The sequence below is a fragment of the Hippocampus zosterae genome, chromosome 1 (assembly GCF_025434085.1).
Source record: "Hippocampus zosterae strain Florida chromosome 1, ASM2543408v3, whole genome shotgun sequence".
Taxonomy (NCBI): Eukaryota; Metazoa; Chordata; class Actinopteri; order Syngnathiformes; family Syngnathidae; genus Hippocampus; species Hippocampus zosterae.
The window spans coordinates 37,437,791-37,457,605 of NC_067451.1; the positions used below are offsets into that span (position 1 = coordinate 37,437,791).

The 19,815-nt window shown below is 47.7% G+C and overlaps 1 protein-coding gene across 1 annotated transcript in view; it reads right to left on the reverse strand.

Moving 5' to 3' along the window:
• LOC127596640 (UV-stimulated scaffold protein A-like) overlaps positions 1-19,815 on the reverse strand; it is a 96,745-nt gene that overhangs the window by 29,455 nt on the left and 47,475 nt on the right. Inside the window, exon 9 of the mRNA XM_052059389.1 lies at positions 5,304-5,409. Coding sequence (XP_051915349.1) covers positions 5,304-5,409 — 106 coding nt within the window. The remainder of the gene's footprint in view (positions 1-5,303; positions 5,410-19,815) is intronic.

Below are 19,815 nucleotides of genomic sequence, written 5' to 3' on the forward strand. Positions count from 1 at the left end.
TTCAGTTTGTAACAGCAAAAGTGTGACTGCAAGAGTACCTCGACGTAAAAATGTATTGTTTCCCAGAAACCCACACAAAATCAAATAACTTTTTTGATACACTTGCGGTATTAAATAATAATAATAATAATACATTTTATTTATAAGCGCCTTTCAAGACACCCAAGAACACGTTACAATAACAAAAAAAAAAAACAATACGGGTTGAGCAGCAGCAGCCAAAACGCGCCAGCGTTCACTCAACCCGAAAGTCAGAAAGAAACCACAAGGGAGGGAGAGGGGGAGAAAAAAACCCACGCTCGAACTACCCTCATTTTGAGGATAATTTGAGTGAGGCAAAAAACTGCACAAGCATATGACAGTTACAACAGGTCACAAGACATAAAAAAGGAAGACGGTGAAACAAGGGAATGTGTGAGGGAGAGGGTGATGGTGGGGGACGAGCTTGTTTTTAGGATGAAAATACAACAGGAGGCTAGGAAAATTCAGACAAAGACAGCACATGGACTGAGTGGCGAGCAGGGAAGGACTTCCCCCTTCTTAGGGTAATACTGTGATCCTAACAGTGGTGGCCTATTTCAGCAAGGGGGTCCACCGAGTGGCCCTGCCCAAACTCCCATGGGCCTCCGAGGCTGCTGACCTCCTCATGACCCATGTGTTCCGCCTGCATGCTCTTCCCATGGACATTGTCTCCGATCGAGGACCCCAGTTCATCATCCGTGTATTGCAGGCATTTTGCAGGGGGCTGGGTGCTTCTGGTAGTCTCTCCTCAGGATATCACCCCAGACTAACGGGCAAACTGAGAGGGTGAACCAGAGCGTGGAGTCCGCCCTTCGTTGTCTCGCCCTGAAGAAGCCTGCCTCCTGGAGCCGGTTTCTCCACTGGGTCGAATATGCAATCATCTCCCTGGTCTGCTCTGTCATCAGACTCTCACCTTTTGAGGTATCTCTGCGTTACCAGCCGCCCATCTTCTCTGCACAGGAGTCTGAAGTGGCAGTTCACTCAGTGCAGAACCACCTGGTTGGTGCCACCGTGTCTGGGATATTGCCCAAAACGCCTTGCTTTGTGCAATGGAATATGCCAGTCGAGGAGCCAACCATCGTCGTCGTCCGGCATTGGATTACCAACCTGGGCAAAGGGTGTGGCTGTCCTCAAAGGATTTTCCTTGCTCAGTCCTGCAGTGGTGTGTCTGTGGCTCCCTACCTACATAAAGATCCACCCAGTTAAGCCAGTCTCCGACAGTCCCCTGATGCCTCCGACCCCAGCCCCACCTCCACCTGAGATTGCGAACGGGCATCAGTGGAAGGTCCGTAGAATGATGGACGTCCGGCGCCGAGGATGAGGGTTCCTGTATCTGGTTGACTGGGAGGGCTACGGCGTGGAGGGTCGGAATTGGACCTGGAACTGATTGTTAAATTTCATCGCTCCCATCCTGACAAACCTGGCAAGTCACCATGTGGCTCCCGTAAGGTAGGGTGTACTGTGAGGAAGGGGCCAGCCAGGCAGCCTCCTCAGCCAGGGTGCTCTGCACTTCACACCTGAGGCTTGCCAGCTCATCACCCACCTGTAGCTCATCAGCTCATTTGGGCTGATATAAGTTGGCTCCCAAACCAGTCCTCAGTGCAAGTTCGTGTTGTCACCACTCTGCAGCAAGCTCTGGTAGAAACCTTGTCCAGTTCTTGCTTCCTCTGTGGACATTTCCTCTCCCTGTGGAGTCCTTGTGCTCTCGCTTGAATGCTAAGGAGGTTTTCAGTTCGAATTCTCCTGAGTTGACTTTGCAAGACCAATAAAAAATGCTAAGTTTCAGCTAATGCCATCCTTGTCTGTTGTCGTGCGTTTGGGGTTACTTACAAACCCTAACAGGATGAACTCGCCATGACGACCCCAGCTGACACAGACCGGATCTGGACTCGATTTGATCCAAGATGCTCTCGTCAAGCAGATCACCTGACCACTACCCACACCCAGCAATTACAGGACACTTCGGCAGCCTTACAGGGCCTTCAGGCTCAAATCCAGCCTGTGGTGGAGGCCTTGACTAACCTGCAGATGGTGTTGGCGAAGCAACAGGCAGAGGGTTTGACACAGCCTTGACATCAGCACTCGTCAACCGACCGCAAAACCCGCCTGCTCCCGAAGTTTCAGCCGCAATACCCCCAGTGGTACAAGCCCCTGCTAACCCTGTAAAACCTAACCCAGCCCACGACCATTCAATGGCAACTTTGAGACCTGCGCCACGTTCATCATGCAGTTTGAGCTGGTTTTTGTTTCCCAACCCAGCATGTTCGCAACTGACTCTGCCCGTATTGCTTACATGACAATCTGCGCACGGGTCAAGCAGCACAGTGGGCCATCGCTTCCTGGTCCATGGGTGCCAGCTTCTGTCACTCATACACGGACTTTGTGCCAGAGTTGCAGAAGGTGTTCCACCACACCATTTGCGGTAAGGATCCTAGCACTCAGCTGAGTAGTATCCAGCAGGGCAGTGGCAGTGTCGTTGACTACTCAGTGGAGTTTAGGCTGGCCGCGGCGGAGAGTGGCTGGAATGACCAATCACTACGTGTTACCTTCCGGAATGGAATCAGCAACGTGGTCAAGGACTAGCCGGCCACCCGGGATGAGCCTTTCTCCATTCACGAAATGATAAATCTCTCAATCCGTATCAATGGACAGCTCTGAGAGAGAAAACATTAGAGAGAACTGAGTAGATATCTGGTCACTCCTCAGACGCCAAGAACCCACATAAGAGCCACTGCTCCCTTCTCCACTACCCTTTGGTCTTAGCCCGTTACATCCCAGGCCACAGTAGTGGAGGAACCCATGCAGCTCGGACGCACACATCTCACTAAAGCTGAATGAGAAGTCCAGTTCAAAACCAGCCTCTGCCTTGACTGCGGCCCCTTATCACAGGCTGCCCCAACCGGCCAAAAGATTAGGCTCACGAGGACACCGGCAGATCCTGGTGAGCCGTCTATCCATCCATCCATGCATCCATAAATTTTCTGATCCGTATATCCTCACAAGGGTTGCGAGGCATGCTGGAGCCTATCCCAGCCAATCACAGTATTTAACAAATCAAAACAAAAAAGTAAGTCACCCACGATGGCGCATGACCTGCATCGCCGGAAGTTGTCAATGGTCTGCAATAGCAGCTTTCGATCAGAGCCATTGCTATGTATTTGCCAAGTATGGAACACAGGGAATTTGTCTCCAGTAATATAGGCTATCCAATTATAGTAATAAACAAATAACTTTGATAAACAAGGACATGCCACATAAGTACAGTATATAAAGAATTTCCGTAATGTACGGGTGCCATTGTGCAGGAGCAGAACTCAATCACAGCTGTGTGACAAAGTGCAGAGTCATCGACCAGAGGTTAAGTGATCAGTGGTGCAATACAACACTATGATGGTTGTGCAGTTGCTGCAGATCAACGCAACACCATTTTTAAGTGACCAGTAGCAGTAACTGAAGTACAGGTTTAGGTGTGCAATTCTACAGAAAGTCCTTGAGTGCTTTAAAATATCTGGTGCTGTGGAATATTGATCAATGACAATTGTTCAGGTATGTAAAGAGCTGGAGCTATACTGTTCCACAGGGGTGTGCAAAAATTCAAAGATCCACCATAGATTTGAGTCTCTGTTTATGGAGTTAATGGCGATAGGGAAGAAGTTGTTTGAATGTCTGCTGGTTTTGGTGCGCATGTTTCGATAGCGCTTACCTGAGGGTGCTGGAAGAGTCTACTGGACCCCTCACACACTAACCACCACGTTAGGGTGTGGGGGGTCCAGTCGGATTTTCCGTGCCCTTGTCTCAAGTTCTTGCGGTGTGCAAGTCCTTGAGAGTGGGTACGGGGGAAACTGATCTATTCCACAGTCCTAACTGTCCATTGCAGTCGGATTTTATTCTAATTTGTGGCGGCCCCAACCCAGACTGCAATGGAGGAAGACAGGACTGATTCGATGACTGCCGTGTAGAACTTTCTCAGGAGTTCTTTTGACCGTGCCCATCTCAGTCATTGTTGTGCCATCTGGATACATGCCAGAGCTGACGTGTCCCGCACAGACCAGCATAACTGTCAACTGGCGGATAGACATTGGTCTTGGTCTCTTTCCGCAGACGGATCACCTAGGGCAAATGGTTTGGCTGTCTACCCGTGACCTTCCCCTCCAGTCTGATTCCTGTAGTTCTCAGGTTCATTGGCCCTTTTGAAATTGAAAGGGTCATTTACCCTTCTGCCATCGTCTGAAGCTCTCAGCCTACCTCCATGTGACCTCCACTTTTCATGTCTCTCTCCTGAAGCCGGTCTCCTCGAGTATACTCTGCCCTCCATCTTCCCCTCATCTGCCACTGGTTATAGACATCATCTTGCCTACACTGTACTCAAGACTGTAGATGTACATCACTGTGGTCGAGGTTTTCAGTATTTAGTTGACTGGGAGGGTTACTTTGGAGGAACGTGATTGGGTTTCTAGGTCCCTCATCTTCAGACCATAGCCTCTTCTAGGACTTCTATGTGAGTTCCCTCACAAGCCTGGAGAGGCACTGGGAGTTTGGCTCATTGGGTCCTTGATGCTGTTCGTTACTTTGGTCCTTTATTTATAGCGTTCAGTGATTTCTGTAACACAATCTTGACAATGTATAATACCTGGTAATGCTGCAATCTGGCTTCAATTCACAACCACACCAAATGTGTCGCTAAAAATCCCTATCTCCAAAACGTGTGTATGCATGGGTTAAAGTTTTCGTACTTACACATCCTTTTCACCATCATTTTTTTTTTGGAGGGACTAGGTTCTTTGTGTAGAAAGTTGCGTACGCATTTTTCAGACATTTTGTGTATATGCCGCGTTGAAAAGTGAGCCCTCTGGGCTTTTTGATCTGTAGCAATTTGCCAGATATTAAACATAACAAAACCTCAAGCAACTGAAGTGACCAAATACGATAAATTCTTTTCTTTTTGGTGGTGCTTTCTGTGTTTAAAGCCAACACATGTGACAGCTGTTTTTTCCACATACATGGCGGCCAATAGATAACTCCTTTTTCATATGCTTGCCACTATTGTTGATTAGGTCTTGATTAGGTCTCGTGTGATGATAGCAGTTCAACACATTTTTTAATTGCATTTAAGGTGCACTTTTTCCATATAAATGTAGTCATAAATTCTGAATCGTACCACCCGTGGTGCATTTGACTGTTCTACGACAAATATAGAGTTTAAGAGCAGTGAAGTTTCAAAGGATGCAGTAGATGCAAAATTGATAGATGGGTTATGTCTTGAACGTGTGTGTTAAACTAACCATCTTCCACTTGTAGATGACCAGAGATATCGGACTCATATCCTTCTTTTTCTGGTACCTCAATGAAATCACTGTCGTCGTCATCATCCTCTTCAACTGATGAAGCCTTGATGTGAGAAGAAAATATGTTTGAAACATTTAGTCCAAGTCGTAAATCTCCTGATGTAAAGTCATTTTCACATTGCACTCGTTCAGTGTGATAGAGCTATGCAGCAGTGCAAAACAACCTGCCCATATACCATCCATTTTCCGAACCACTTGATCCTCACTAGGGTCGCGGGGGGTGCTGGAGCCTATCCCAGCCGTACTCGGACAGTAGGCGGAGGACACCCTGAATCAGTTGCCAGCCAATCGCATGGCACACAGAGACGAACAACCATCCACGCTCACAACTAGGGACAATTTAGAGCATCCAATCAGCCTGCCATGCATGTTTTTGGAATGTGGGAGGAAACCGGAGCACCCAGAGAAAATCCACGCAGGCCCGGGAAGAACATGCAAACTCCACACAGGGAGGCCGGAGCTGGAATCGAACCCGGTACCTTTGCTCTGTGAAGCCGACGTGCTAACCACTGAACTACTGGGCCGCCCCTGCCCATATACACTCAAAGAAATACTTTTACAGAGCTGACATGACAGGACTACTAGCACTGCAATTGTCTTGTTGGTATTCAGAGGGAACAAATAGATGAAAACGTTAAATTACATTGACGTGAAATGTAAGTAGAACTTGAAATATTTTAATGGTGTTCCATGTATGTTTGGGATGGATTCTTTACCTTGCATTATCCAGATTCAATTGTTCGCATGTAGAAGATCAAAACTACAATATGTTCTGGTCTGTCAGAATTAGCTGTGGTTGGATTGATTGCATTTTGAAGTCAATTACTTATTATACGCAAAGCCGAATCTGAAAATACATTTTCAAAAAAACGACTCATCAAAGAAGTTGCAAAAATACCTAGAAAAACATCCAAAGAAACCCAGAGCTCACTGCCCTCAGTTTAGGTCAGGGTTCTCGGTGGTCATAAAAAAGACGGTGGCCAAAAAATGGCATACATGGGAGAGTTCCTGTGCGAAAGCCACCGCCGTCCGAAAGGAACACAAGGTACACAAAGGTTGGTCTCACATTTGCCATCTTGATGATCCTCAACACGTTTGGAAAAACATTCTGTTGACTGAAGAGTAAAAAATACTTTTGCGTACAGTCTCAGGGTGCTGAATATGGGATGGAACACTCCATGCATGGTTAGGAGCTTTCGGGTCTTAACGTCCGTGGTCTGAATCTCTTCCTTTGGCCACATTATTCCTGCAGGGTCGGATGGTGACCAAGGGAGGAAAGGTAGTCCGCACTGAAGGGGTCTCACTCCCTGAAGGAACATTAGCAGACATTGAGGACAGCTACCTCGGTATACCACAAGCCAATGGCAACCTCGAACTAGCAACAAGGAAAGCGGCTACGGCCAAATACCTCCAGCGGGTGAGGCAAGTCCTAAGAAGCCAGCTCAATGGCAAGAATAAAACCCGGGCAATAAACAGCGATGCCCTGCCAGTGATCAAATACCCTGAACCCCGAGACTGTACGCAAGCCGTAAGGAAGGAGGCCGGGGACTAATGAGTGTGAGAGCCACTGTCCAGGATGAAACATCCAAGCTCCGTGAATACATCAAGGAGAAGGCTCCAACGAATGACGTACTCAGAGAATGTCTTAGAACAGGGGTCCACAAACTACGGCACATTTGACCCGGCCCTCTACCCCTCCTGTTGTCCTCAGGTCAAAGGGTTATTTGGTTATGTGTGGCTTTCTGGGAAACAATTTTTTTAAGCTCCCCTACGATCGTTGATGTTACAAACTTACACCGGCCCCCCATCAGAGAAGGGAAAAGTTATGTGGGCCTCACAGGAAAAAGTTTGGGGACCCCTGTCTTAGACAATGGGGACGAGAGGATGAGGTGCTGGAAGAGGGACCATCATGGGATGTACCACCAGAACATAACTGAAGTGGCTGATTTCAAGAAGTGGCTAGAGAGGGCTGGCCTGAAGGACAGCACAGAGGCATTCATCCTGGCTGCTCAGGAGCAGGCCTTGAGCACCAGAGCCATTGAGGCCCAGATACACCACACCAGACAAGACCCAAGTTGTAGGTTGTGCAAAGATGCACCTGAAAGGATCCAACACATAACTGCAGGGGGTGTAAGAAGCTGGCAGGGCAAGCCTACATGGAACGCCATAACCTGGTGGCTGGCATAGTCTACCGAAACATCTATGCGGAGTATGGACTGGAAACCCCAAGGTCAAAATGGGAAACACCTCCAAAGGTGGTGGAGAATGACTGAGCGAAGATCCTGTGGGACTTCCAGATACAGACTGACAAGATGGTAATGGCGAATCCAACCAGATATCGTGATCATTGATAAAGGGCAGAGGAAAATGTAGTGTCGGCCCCGAGCCGGACCCATGCCTCTTCCCGTAGGCAAAGGGCGCGCGGAAACGTCTCGCCTCTCCCGGGGGTCGACGGCAGACAGGATGGCCGACACTGATATTCCTTCGTTGAGCTGCAGACCAGCGGATGCACCAGATGTCCCTGAGTTCAAGGCCGCAGTTGATCAGAAACTAAGTGTAAACTTAGTCATGAGTCCAAGTGAAAGGCTGGTCACAAGCGAGTTTTATTCAATCAAAACCCAGAGAGGTACAGATGTGCACATCAGAACTCTGAACTCTCCAGGGACAAAACACAGGTTTTCTCAAGTTTTGTGGGCCCAACTCCTTTCATTTCATTGGCTGGTACCTAGGGACGCCCCTCACTTTATCAATTCTAATGGTATCATTAAGATATCCTTTATTTGTCCCACACTGGGGACATTTACAGCCTCCAGCAGCAAGAATGTGGGTAGAAAGAAGAAAGAAGAAAAAACAAACAAACACCATTCAATTAAGTGCAATATAAATACAAAATGGATAAATCGCAGTGCTATTTACAATTGTTTTTCACATCATTTAATTATTATTATTATTGTTGTTGTTATTTTTATTTTTATTCAGCAGCCTGACAGCAGTCGATAGAATGAGCGTCGGTATCTCTCCTTCTTACAGCGCGGGTGTAACAGTCTCTGGCTGAAGGAGCTACACCTAGTGCTGTCAGGGCGGGCTGGAGAGGGTGGGAGGGACTGGCCATCATAGCTTTTATCTTAGTTAGCGTCCTTCTGTTTCCCACCTCCTCAGGGGGGTCAAGGGAGCAGCCCAGGACAGAACTGGCCTTCCTGACCAGTCGCTCCAGTCTCTATCTGTCCCGGGCTGAGATGCTGCCTGACCAGCAGACAATGCCATAATGGATGGCCGAGGCCACCACCGAGTTATAGAAAGTCTTAAGGAGCGACCTCTGAACCCCAAAAGACCTCAGTTTCCTGAGTAGGAAGAGGCTCCGTCCTTTCCTAATCAGGGTGTACGTGTTTGTAGACCAGTCCAGTTTGTTGTTCAGAAGAACACCTAGGTACTTGTAGGAGGTCACCCTCTCTATGGCCATACCACTGGATGTTCATCGGTGCTGGTGAGGACTGTTTCCTGCAGAAATCCACAACCAACTCATTAGTTTTCCTAGGGTTGATCTGGAGGAGATTCTGCTGGCACCAGTCCACAAAATCCTTCGTCAGTCCCCTGTACTCCCGATCGTCCCCCTCTATAATGAGGCCAACAATCGCAGAGTCATCGGAGAACTTCTGAAGGTGGCAGTTTGGAGTGGCGTGTCTTAAGTCCGAGGTGTAGAGGATGAACAGGAATGGAGCCAGAACAATCCCCTGCGGCGCTCCAGTGCTGCAGAGAAGCCTGTCCACAGATCTGCAACCTCACGTACTGCGGCTGATTTGTGAGGTAGCTTATGATCCATGATGTGTTGTGTAATTCTGATTGGCCATGACAATCTTTGTCAGCTAGATTTTAATGATAATATAAACATAGGATATATATATATATATATATATATAAACAGTTTCATACCTCGGTTCAAATTTATAATGGTATCACAATGGGCTTTATTTTAAAATATAATAGGACTGTGCTTTTGTGTGATTGCATACGCTTTTAGATTTAACCATATCCATGATATGCACCGTATGCTTGGCAACCTAACGATGATTATTGCAGAACAGACAATAGTCATGACATGTATGCACGTCGCTACTTATGTTCACTTTGCTAATCTCATGATGACCATTGCAGATCAGCTAACGGGCATCTTTGCTAATCTAATGATTACCATTGCAGATCAGCTAACAGGCATCACATGCATGCATTTTGCTCCTGATTTGTTCACTGTTTGCCTTGTTCATTGTTTTGTCTGGCAACCATATGGTTATCTTATACTCGTTACGTTGTGATATGTTAAGTTATATATTTTTTCCTACAAAACAGACACCACAAAATCAGTTGTCGTGGATGTATCACGTATCAAGTACAACTTTACCGGTCCCAAGTGATGAAAAAATCAGAAAGAAGGAACATGAGAAACTAGAGAAATACCAAGGGCTCAGAGAGGACCTGGAGAGAGCCTGTAATGTAAAGATGACAGTTGTGCCTGTGGTGCTCGGAGCACTCGGGGCAGTGACCCCCAAACTAGATGAGTGGTTGCAACAGATCCCGGGAACAACATTGGACATCTCAGTCCAGAAAAGCACAGTGCTGGGAACAGCAAGGATATTGCGCAGAACCCTGAAGCTTCCTGGCCTCTGGTAGAGGACCCAAGGATGCATGGGGGACAGACACCACGAGGGGCGAGACAAGGATTTAAAAAATATATATATATTCATTCATCTTCCTAACCGCTTGATCCTCACTAGGGTCGCGGGGGGTGCTGGAGCCTATCCCAGCTGTCTTCGGGCAGTAGGCGGGGCACACCCTGAATCGGTTGCCAGCCAATCGCAGGGCACACATAGACGAACAACCATCCACGCTCACACTCACACCTAGGGACAATTTAGAGTGTTCAATCAGCCTGCCACGCATGTTTTTGGAATGTGGGAGGAAACCGGAGCACCCGGAGAAAACCCACGCAGGCCCGGGGAGAACATGCAAACTCCACACAGGGAGGCCGGAGCTGGAATCGAACCCGGTACCTCTGCACTGTGAAGCCGACGTGCTAACCACTGGACTACCGGGCCGACAAAATTATATATATATATATATATATATATATATATATATATATATATATATACACAGGCTCCAGCACCCCCCGCGACCCTAGTGAGGATCAAGCGGTACGGAAGATGAATGAATGAATGAATATATACACAGGTATATATATGTTTTTATTATATATATAAAGAGAGGTAGCACGAAGAAGAAAAATTAAAAAATGCGGTAAGACAGAAAAGAGAAGAAAATAATCAGATAACAGAAAATGGAGAAACGTGCGACAGTCTGGAGAAAAGTGGGTTGAAGCTCAGCCAGGTTAACCAGCAGCTGAGGAGAAGTTATGATGTAAACTTCAAGATGATCGTAATAAAAGAGGCAGAGTCTCGTAAAGCTTGCATTTTACTCACTTAGCTGGATGCCTCATTGCAATGCACTTTAAACAAACTTGGTGCTACGCAGACACTTGTTCCACGTCCGTTTCCACAATTCCAATCACAGATAAGTGCCAGCGGGCATTACAAATCTTGGTAATCTTATTGATTAAATGTGGAGTAACTTCTTTATGTTTCTTGGGGTTCATTCATCAAACATAATCGTCAAATTTATCATTTTAATATTTGACCACTTTACAACTTGCACAGATGCATTCTAATTTGTCACAGCTCGAGTAGTCCGACACTATAGTCTCGTGTGTGTGTGTGCTCAAACATCAGAGATACTTAAATCAAAGTTGAGCTTTTTATTGTACATGGACAGAACTCCTCCGACAGCCATTAGAAAGACACTTCTACACACACGCGTTCCGACAAATGATGACAGCCAAAAATCCCAAAATACACAACACACATTGACGTTTCTTCCCCCCCCCAACCCTCTACACTGTGAATTTTTTCACCTTGATAGGCAAAAAAAAAAAAAAATCAAACATGCTTCAATGTTCCGTGAAACAGAAACCTCACGTGAAACTACCACAGCAATCATGTGCCTCCTCTGAACCCCTCTGTGACTCCCTCCTCCTACCTCACTTCTCTAGTAACCTTTTTCTCCCCTCTGCTCCTCAATAATATAATGACCTGTCAAATCACAGTCTTCGTGTTTAAAAAAAAAAAAAAAACGTTTTATCAAATTGCGACCTTAGAGCAAATGCAATTCATCATTCAACCGTAGATATCCGCCCCACCCACCCATCCACACACACATATATCATTTCAAGTTCATACATTTTGGTCAAATATGAGAATTGTAAAGAATTATACTTGCAAGTAAATATTTTGTGACCAAAACTCCTTTTTCATCGTTGGTATGTTCCATCCATCCATCCATCTTCTACCGCTTATCCGGGACCGGGTCGCGGGGGCAACAGCTTTAGCAGGGAAGCCCAGACGTCCCTCTCCCTAGCTACTTCTTCCAGCTCTCCCCGGGGGATCCCGAGACGTTCCCAGGCCAGCTGGGTGACATAGTCTCTCCAAGGTGTCCTGGGTCTTCCTCGGGGTCTCCTCCGGGTGGGACATGCCCGGAACACCTCACCAGGGAGGCGCTCAGGAGGCATCCGAATCAGATGCCCAAGCCACCTCATCTGGCTCCTCTCGATGTGGAGGAGAAGCGGCTCGACTCTGAGCCCCTCCCGGATGACCGAGCTTCTCACCTTATCTCTAAGGGAGAGCCCGGACACCCTGCGGAGAAAACTCATTTCGGCCGCTTGTATCCGGGATCTCGTTCTTTCGGTCACGGCCCATAGCTCGTGACCATAGATGAGGGTTGGAACGTAGATCGACCGGTAAATTGAGAGCATCGCCCTTTGGCTCAGCTCCTTCTTCACCACGACAGACCGATACAACGTCCGCATCACAGCAGACGCTGCACCGATCCGCCTGTCGATCTCTCGCTCCCTCCTGCCCTCACTCGTGAACAAGACCCCAAGATACTTAAACTCCTCCACTTGGGGCGAGATCTCCCCCCCGACCCGGAGGGGGCACTCCACCCTTTTCCGACTGAGGACCATGGTTTCAGATTTGGAGGTGCTGATTTTCATCCCAACCGCTTCACACTCGGCTGCGAAACGCTCCAGTGAGAGTTGGAGAGCCCTGTTTGAAGGAGCCAACAGCACCACATCATCTGCAAAAAGCAGGGATGCAATACTGAGGCCACCAAAACGGACCCCCTCAACGCTTCGTCTGCGCCTAGAGATTCTGTCCATGAAGGTTATGAACAGAATCGGTGACAAAGGGCAGCCTTGGCGGAGTCCTACCCTCACTGGAAACGATTCCGACTTACTGCCGGCAATGCGGACCAAACTCTGACATCGGTGGTATAGTGACCGAACAGCCCGTATCAGGGGGTTCGGTACTCCATACCCACGAAGCACCCCCCACAGAACTCCCCGAGGGACACGGTCAAACGCCTTCTCCAAGTCCACAAAACACATGTAGACTGGTTGGGCGAATTCCCACATACCCTCGAGAACCCTGCTAAGGGTGTAGAGCTGGTCCACTGTTCCACGGCCGGGACGAAAACCACACTGCTCCTCCTCAATCTGAGGCTCGACTTCCTGACGGACCCTCCTCTCCAGCACCCCTGAATAGACCTTACCAGGGAGGCTGAGGAGTGTGATCCCTCTGTAGTTGGAACACACCCTCCGGTCCCCCTTTTAAAAAAGAGGGACTACCACCCCGGTCTGCCAATCCAGAGGCACTCTCCCCGTTGACCACGCGATGTTGCAGAGGCGTGTCAACCAGGACAGCCCCACAGAACCTTGAGGAACTCTGGGCGGATCTCATCCACCCCTGGGGCCTTGCCACCGAGGAGCTTTTTAACCATATCGGTGACTTCAACCACAGAGATAGGAGAGCCCACCTCAGAGTCCCCAGGCTCTGCTTCCTCCAAGGAAGGCATGTTGGTGGAGTTGAGGAGGTCTTCGAAGTACTCTGCCCACCGGTTCACAACGTCCCTAGTCGAAGTCAGCAGCGCCCCATCCCCACTGTACACAGTGTTAGTGGTGCACTGCTTCCCCCTCCTGAGACGTCGGATGGTGGACCAGAATTTCCTCGAAGCCGTCCGGAAGTCGGCTTCCATGGCCTCACCGAACTCTTCCCATGCTCGGGTTTTTGCCTCGGCGACCACCGAAGCTGCGTTCCGCTTGGCCAGTCGGTACCCGTCAGCTGCCTCTGGGGTCCCACAGGCCATAAAGGCTCGATAAGACTCCTTCTTCAGCTTGACGGCATCCCTTACTGCTGGTGTCCACCAGTGAGTACGAGGGTTGCCGCCACGACAGGCACCAACCACCTTACGGCCACAACTCAGATTGGCCGCCTCAACAATAGAGGCACGGAACATGGTCCACTCGGACTCAATGTCCCCCGTCTCCCCCGGAACATGGGAAAAGCTCTGTCGGAGGTGGGAGTTGAAATTCCTTCTGACAGGGGATTCCGCCAGACGCTCCCAACAAACCCTCACAATACGTTTGGGTCTGCCAGGACGGACCGGCATCTTCCCCCACCATCGGAGCCTACTCACCACCAGGTGGTGATCAGTTGACAGTTCCGCCCCTCTCTTCACCCGAGTGTCCAGAACATGCGGCCGCAAATCCGATGACACGACCACAAGGTCGATCATCGAACTACGGCCTAGAGTGTCCTGGTGCCAAGTGCACATGTGGACACCCTTATGTTTGAACAAGGTGTTCGTTATGGACAGTCCGTGACGAGCACAGAAGTCCAATAACAAAACACCACTCGAGTTCTGATCGGGGGGGCCGTTCCTCCCAATCACGCCCCTCCAGGTCTCACTGTCATTGCCCACGTGAGCATTGAAGTCTCCCAGTAGAACAAGGGAGTCCCCAGCTGGAGTACTCTCCAGCACACCCTCCAAGGACTCCAAAAAGGGTGGGTATGCTGAGCTGCTGTTTGGTGCATATGCACAAACAACAGTCAGGACCCGTCCCCCCACCCGCAGGCGGAGGGATGCAACCCTCTCGTCCACCGGTGTGAACCCCAATGTACAGGCACTGAGCCGGGGGGCAATAAGTATGCCCACACCTGCTCTGCGCCTCTCACCGTGAGCAACTCCAGAGTGAAAGAGAGTCCAACCCCTCTCGAGAGGACTGGTACCAGAACCTAGGCTGTGTGTGGAGGCAAGTCCGACTATATCCAGTCGGAACTTCTCTGCCTCACACACCAGTTCGGACTCCTTCCCTGCCAGAGAGGTGACATTCCATGTCCCAAGAGCTAGCTTCTGCAGCCGAGGATCGGACCGCCAGGGTCCCCGCCTTTGGCTGCCGCCCAGCTCGCATTGCACCCGACCCCTTTGACCCCTCCCACGGGTGGTGAGACCATGAGAAGGGGGACCCACGTTGTCTCTTCGGGCTGAGCCCGGCCGGGCCCCATCTGTGTAGGCCCGGCCACCAGGCGCTCGCCAACGAGCCCCACCTCCAGGCCTGGCTCCAGAGGGGGGCCCCGGTGACCCGCGTCAGGGCAAGGGAAACTGAGTACCATCGATTTTATTTTTCATAAGGGGCTTTTGTGAGTCGTGCTTTGTCTGGTCCCTCACCTAGGACCTGTTTGCCATGGGTGACCCTGCCAGGGGCATAAAGCCCCAGACAACTTAGCTCCTAGGATCATTGGGACACACAAACCCCTCCACCACGGTAAGGTGACGGCTCACGGAGAGGCGTTGGTATGTTGTCGTAAAGAAAGAAAGAAGTGTTCAGATCAGAGGTCTCCAACTCCGGGCCTCAGGAGCCCCTAGCCAGCCTGTTTTACATGTTTCCCTAGCTTCAAAACCCAGGCTGAACAGGCTTGTGCAAGGGTTGCTGATGATCTGATCATTTGAATAAGGTGAGTTGGGGCAGGGAAACATCTAAAACAGGCTGGATAGGGGCTCCCGAGGACTGGACTTGGACACCCCTGGTTTAGATGTTTCAGATGCAAAAAATTGTCAAGTCAATTTCTGCTTGAAACAAATCTTTCCACAAAAGGCTATTTTTTTCTGTTCTCCTGCTGATTCTAAAGAACACAAAGGTTGAGACAAATTTGTTTTCCTACTGGAAAAAGAGTGTCTAACCTTTATTTTGGTAGGTTCCTTGTGTATAATGTATAGCTGGAACACAATAGTCTGTGGGCCTTGAAAGATTAATCAAAATCCTCCAAAATAGAGTTAGCTGCTCAGAAAACGGCTGACAGTGAATGTGTGATTTATTTGAGAAAGCTGGATTCCCTCATGAACCCTCTGCATTTAACTTTAACTGGGTTTGGCACCATCCTATCGTTTTTACTGGCCCCGAGAGAATCAGGATCAGAATCGCCTTTATTGTCATTGTATAGCATACAACGAAATTTGGGTGCCACTCCTAAGTGCAAAGACTAACCGATTCATGGACAATTAATGTATTATCAAATGAATCGATTATTGTATTGTTAGGGCGGCACGGTGGGCGACTAGTTAGCATGTCTGCGTCGCAGAGGTGCAGGGTTTGCTTCCAGCTCCGGCTTTCATGTATGGAATTTGCATGTTCTACCTGTGCTGGCGTGTGTTCTCTCCGGGTACTCCGGTTTCCTCCTAACATTCCAAAAACGTGTGGCAGGTTAATGGATCTCCCTAAATCGTCCCTATGTGTGATTGTGAGCAGAGATGTTTGTTTGTCTATGTGTGCCTTGCAATTGGCTGGCAACAAGTTTTGGATGTACCCTGCCCACTGCCTGAAGACAACTAGGATAGGCTCCAGCACCTTCTGCGACCTTTGTGAAGAGAAGCAGTTTAGAAAACCATGGATGGATGGATAGATGAATGGATTATTTTGATAATCGAGTAATCGTTCAGGGACCTTGTTTAATTTAAAATTGCCAAAATACATGCAATTTTATCCTCTCAACAGAAAGCATCCTGCTTTTACTTTGGAAAACAATGATGGACGTTTTTGCCTATTTTTTTTTAATTGTGACATACCAAAGCAGTCACTGAATCATAATTTGTGTGAGCATTTTTTGCATTGTATATTTCAAGTTTTTGTGGGAAAGAATGCAAATTCATTTTTTTAACTGATTCATGGACAAATTTATTTTGTAAAATAATCATTCATTGCAGCCCTAATTGAGAATGAGCTTTTGTTATGTTCTATCAAAAATAATTAAATTAATGACAAATTCCCACATATTCAATCATTTGATGTACAGACGCACCCAATCACCAAAATAGCACTTTTAAATAGAATGATCTTGGCCTGTTTTTGAAAATAAGAAACAGTTGTGTGCTGCATTGGACAACTGCTACCCTCACTTAAATTGTCTCTCAACAAGGGAGATGGGACTACATTTAAAAACCCATTCAATCTTATGAACTGAAATTTAAATGTACTACACATTGTGATGGGCATTTGGTGCTGTGGCTATTTATATGCTAATGTACACTTGGTCTGCCAAGTTCTGGCAAATGATCACTGCACTGGGAAGTGTGTGTGTGTGCATGTGTGTCTGTGTGTTTGCGCGCACGCCTGCATGTGTGTTTGAAGAGGTGGAGTGGGGGATGTTTAGTCGATGTGAGGTTATCAAGGCAATAGAAAAGAAAAAAACAGAATGGAGAAATAAGGATAAGGATGGGAGCATACAGTGAGGTGAAAAAGTGAAAGAGTTGTATGATACTGTCTTAATAATCCATTAACTCCCGAGAGAGTCACTGACGTCGTCACTCTTCTTGTACAACAAATACTGCTACTGGTCACTCTAAAATGGTTCAATGATTTTCTGCACCAACTGTATAAATTGTCATAGGATTGTATTCTACCACTGATCATTTTAGCTCTGCTTGATACTTTGCACATTGTCTCACAGTTGTCACTGGGTGGTACCAATGCACTAGGGTTCACTCACATTACGAAATGTCCTTCCATACCCATTTGTCATGTCCTTGTTTACAATGATACGAATGCAGCGTGTTATGCCGGAGACAAATTCCTTGTGTGTTCTACATACTTGGCCAATAAAGATGATTCTGATTCTGATAATCAAATTGGTTTGGAAAAAAAAGGCAGGGTAAATTATAAAAATATCAAAAAAATATGGCTTTAGACCAGGGGTCCCCAACCTGTTTTGCCCCCCGGACCGGTTTATGTCAGACAATATTTTCAGGGACCGGGATTTAAGGTGTGGCGGAAATAATACGACAAAATAATATGGTATAAGCTGCATGAAAACGGTGGTGTATTCGAAAAATATAATAATAAACACAAGGAGCGTCTAATCTGGCCGCAACACTCATATCGCGATGGTCATGTTTAATGCCTTCAAAATACGATACAATGCAAATTCAAAGTGCATGAAAATGACGACTCACCACAGCCCCGAGCTTGATTTTCTGCAACGAGACGGTCCGATCTCGCGGTAATAGGAGACAATGACACCTCAAGTGTGTGTTTTATGTCCAGTCTACTTCGTAATTTTGTTTTAGTCGGCGTTGCTGCAGAAAACCCCGCCTCACAATACACAAATATCTGCTCCAAAGTTAGAGAGGATGTGTTCAACTCGATTGTTTATTGTAGTAAAACTGAAGAGAGAGAAAGAGAGCTAAATCTCTCTACATATATATATATATATATATATATATATACATATATACATATACATATATATATATATACACATATACAGTACATATACATATATATATATATACACATATACATATACATATATATATATATACACATATATATATACATATATATATATACACATATATATATACATATATATATATATACATATATATATATATATACATATATACATATATATATATATATATATATAAATAAATCCTCATCTCACCCCTCAGGTGGTGTCCGTCCCTCATTCAGCTAGGGTCCTCTACCAGAGGCCAGGAAGCTTGAGGGTTCTGCGCGGTATCCTTGCTGTTCCCAGCACTGCACATTCCTGGACTGAGATGTCCGATGTTGTTCCCGGAATCTGTTGCAACCACTCATCTAGATTGGGGTCACTGCCCCGAGTGCTCCGACCACCACGTGCACGACTGTCACCTTGACCTTCCAGGCTCTCTCCAGCTCCTCTCTGAGCCCTTGGAGTTTCTCGTGTTCCTTCTTTCAGATGTTTCCATCATTTGGGACCGCTACATCCACTACAACGGCTTTCCTCTGCCCTTTATCTATGATCACGATATCTGGTTGGTTCGCCATTACCATCTTGTCAGTCTGGATCTGGAAGTCCCACAGGATCGTCATTCTCCACCACCTTCTGAGGTGTTTCCCATTTTGACCTTGGGGTTTCCAGTCCATACTCCGCACAGATGTTTCGGTAGACTATGCTAGCCACCTGGTTATGGCGTTCCATGCAGGCTTTCTCTGCCAGCATCTTACACCCTGCAGTTATGTGTTGGATCGTCTCGGGTGCCTCTTTGCACAACCTACACCTTGGGTTTTGTCTAGTGTGGTATATCTGGGCCTCAATGGCTCTGGTGCTCAGGGCCTGCTCCTGAGCAGCCAGGATGAGTGCCTCTGTGCTGTCCTTCAGGCCAGCCCTCTCTAGCCACTGATAGGACTTCATGAGATCGGCCACTTCAGTTACGGTCTGGTGGTACATCCCGTGTAGGGGCTTGTCCTCCCATGATGGTCCCTCTTCCAGCGCCTCATCTACTGTTCCCCATTGTCTGAGACATTCTCTGAGTACGTCATCCGTTGGAGCCTTCTCCTTGACGGTGGCTCTCACACTCACTAGTCCTCGGCCTCCTTCCTTTCGGCTTGCGTACAGTCTCTGGGTGCTGGATTTGGGATGGAACCCTCCATCAGAATCAGAATCAGAATCATCTTTATTGGCCAAGTATGTAGAACACACAAGGAATTTGTCTCCGGTATAACACGCTGCACTAGTATCATCGTAAACAACAAAATCATTGAACCATTTTAGAGTAACCACTAGTTTTGAAGTACCATTTTGTGGTGCAAGAAGAGTGACTGTCAGTGACTGTTTAAGGAGTTAATGGCTAGAGGGAAGAAGCTGTTTAAGTGTCTACTGGATTTGGTGCGCATGGATCTGTAGCGTCTGCCTGAGGGGAGTGGCTGAAAAAGGTGGTGGGCAGGGTGCGAGGGATCCAGGAGGATTTTCCGTGCCCTTGTCTTGATTCTTGCAGTGTGCAAGTCCTCAAGAGTGGGTAGGGCGGTGCCAACGATTTTTTCTGCCGTCCTAACTGTCCGTTGAAGTCGGATTTTGTCCTTTTTTGTGGCGGCCCCAAACCAAACCGTGATGGAAGAACACAGGATTGATTCGATGACGGCAGTGTAGAACTGTCGTAGCACCTCCTGTGGCAGGCCATGCTTCCTCAGCAGCCTCAGGAAGTACATCCGCTGCCGGGCCCTTTTCAGGATGGAGATGGTGTTGAC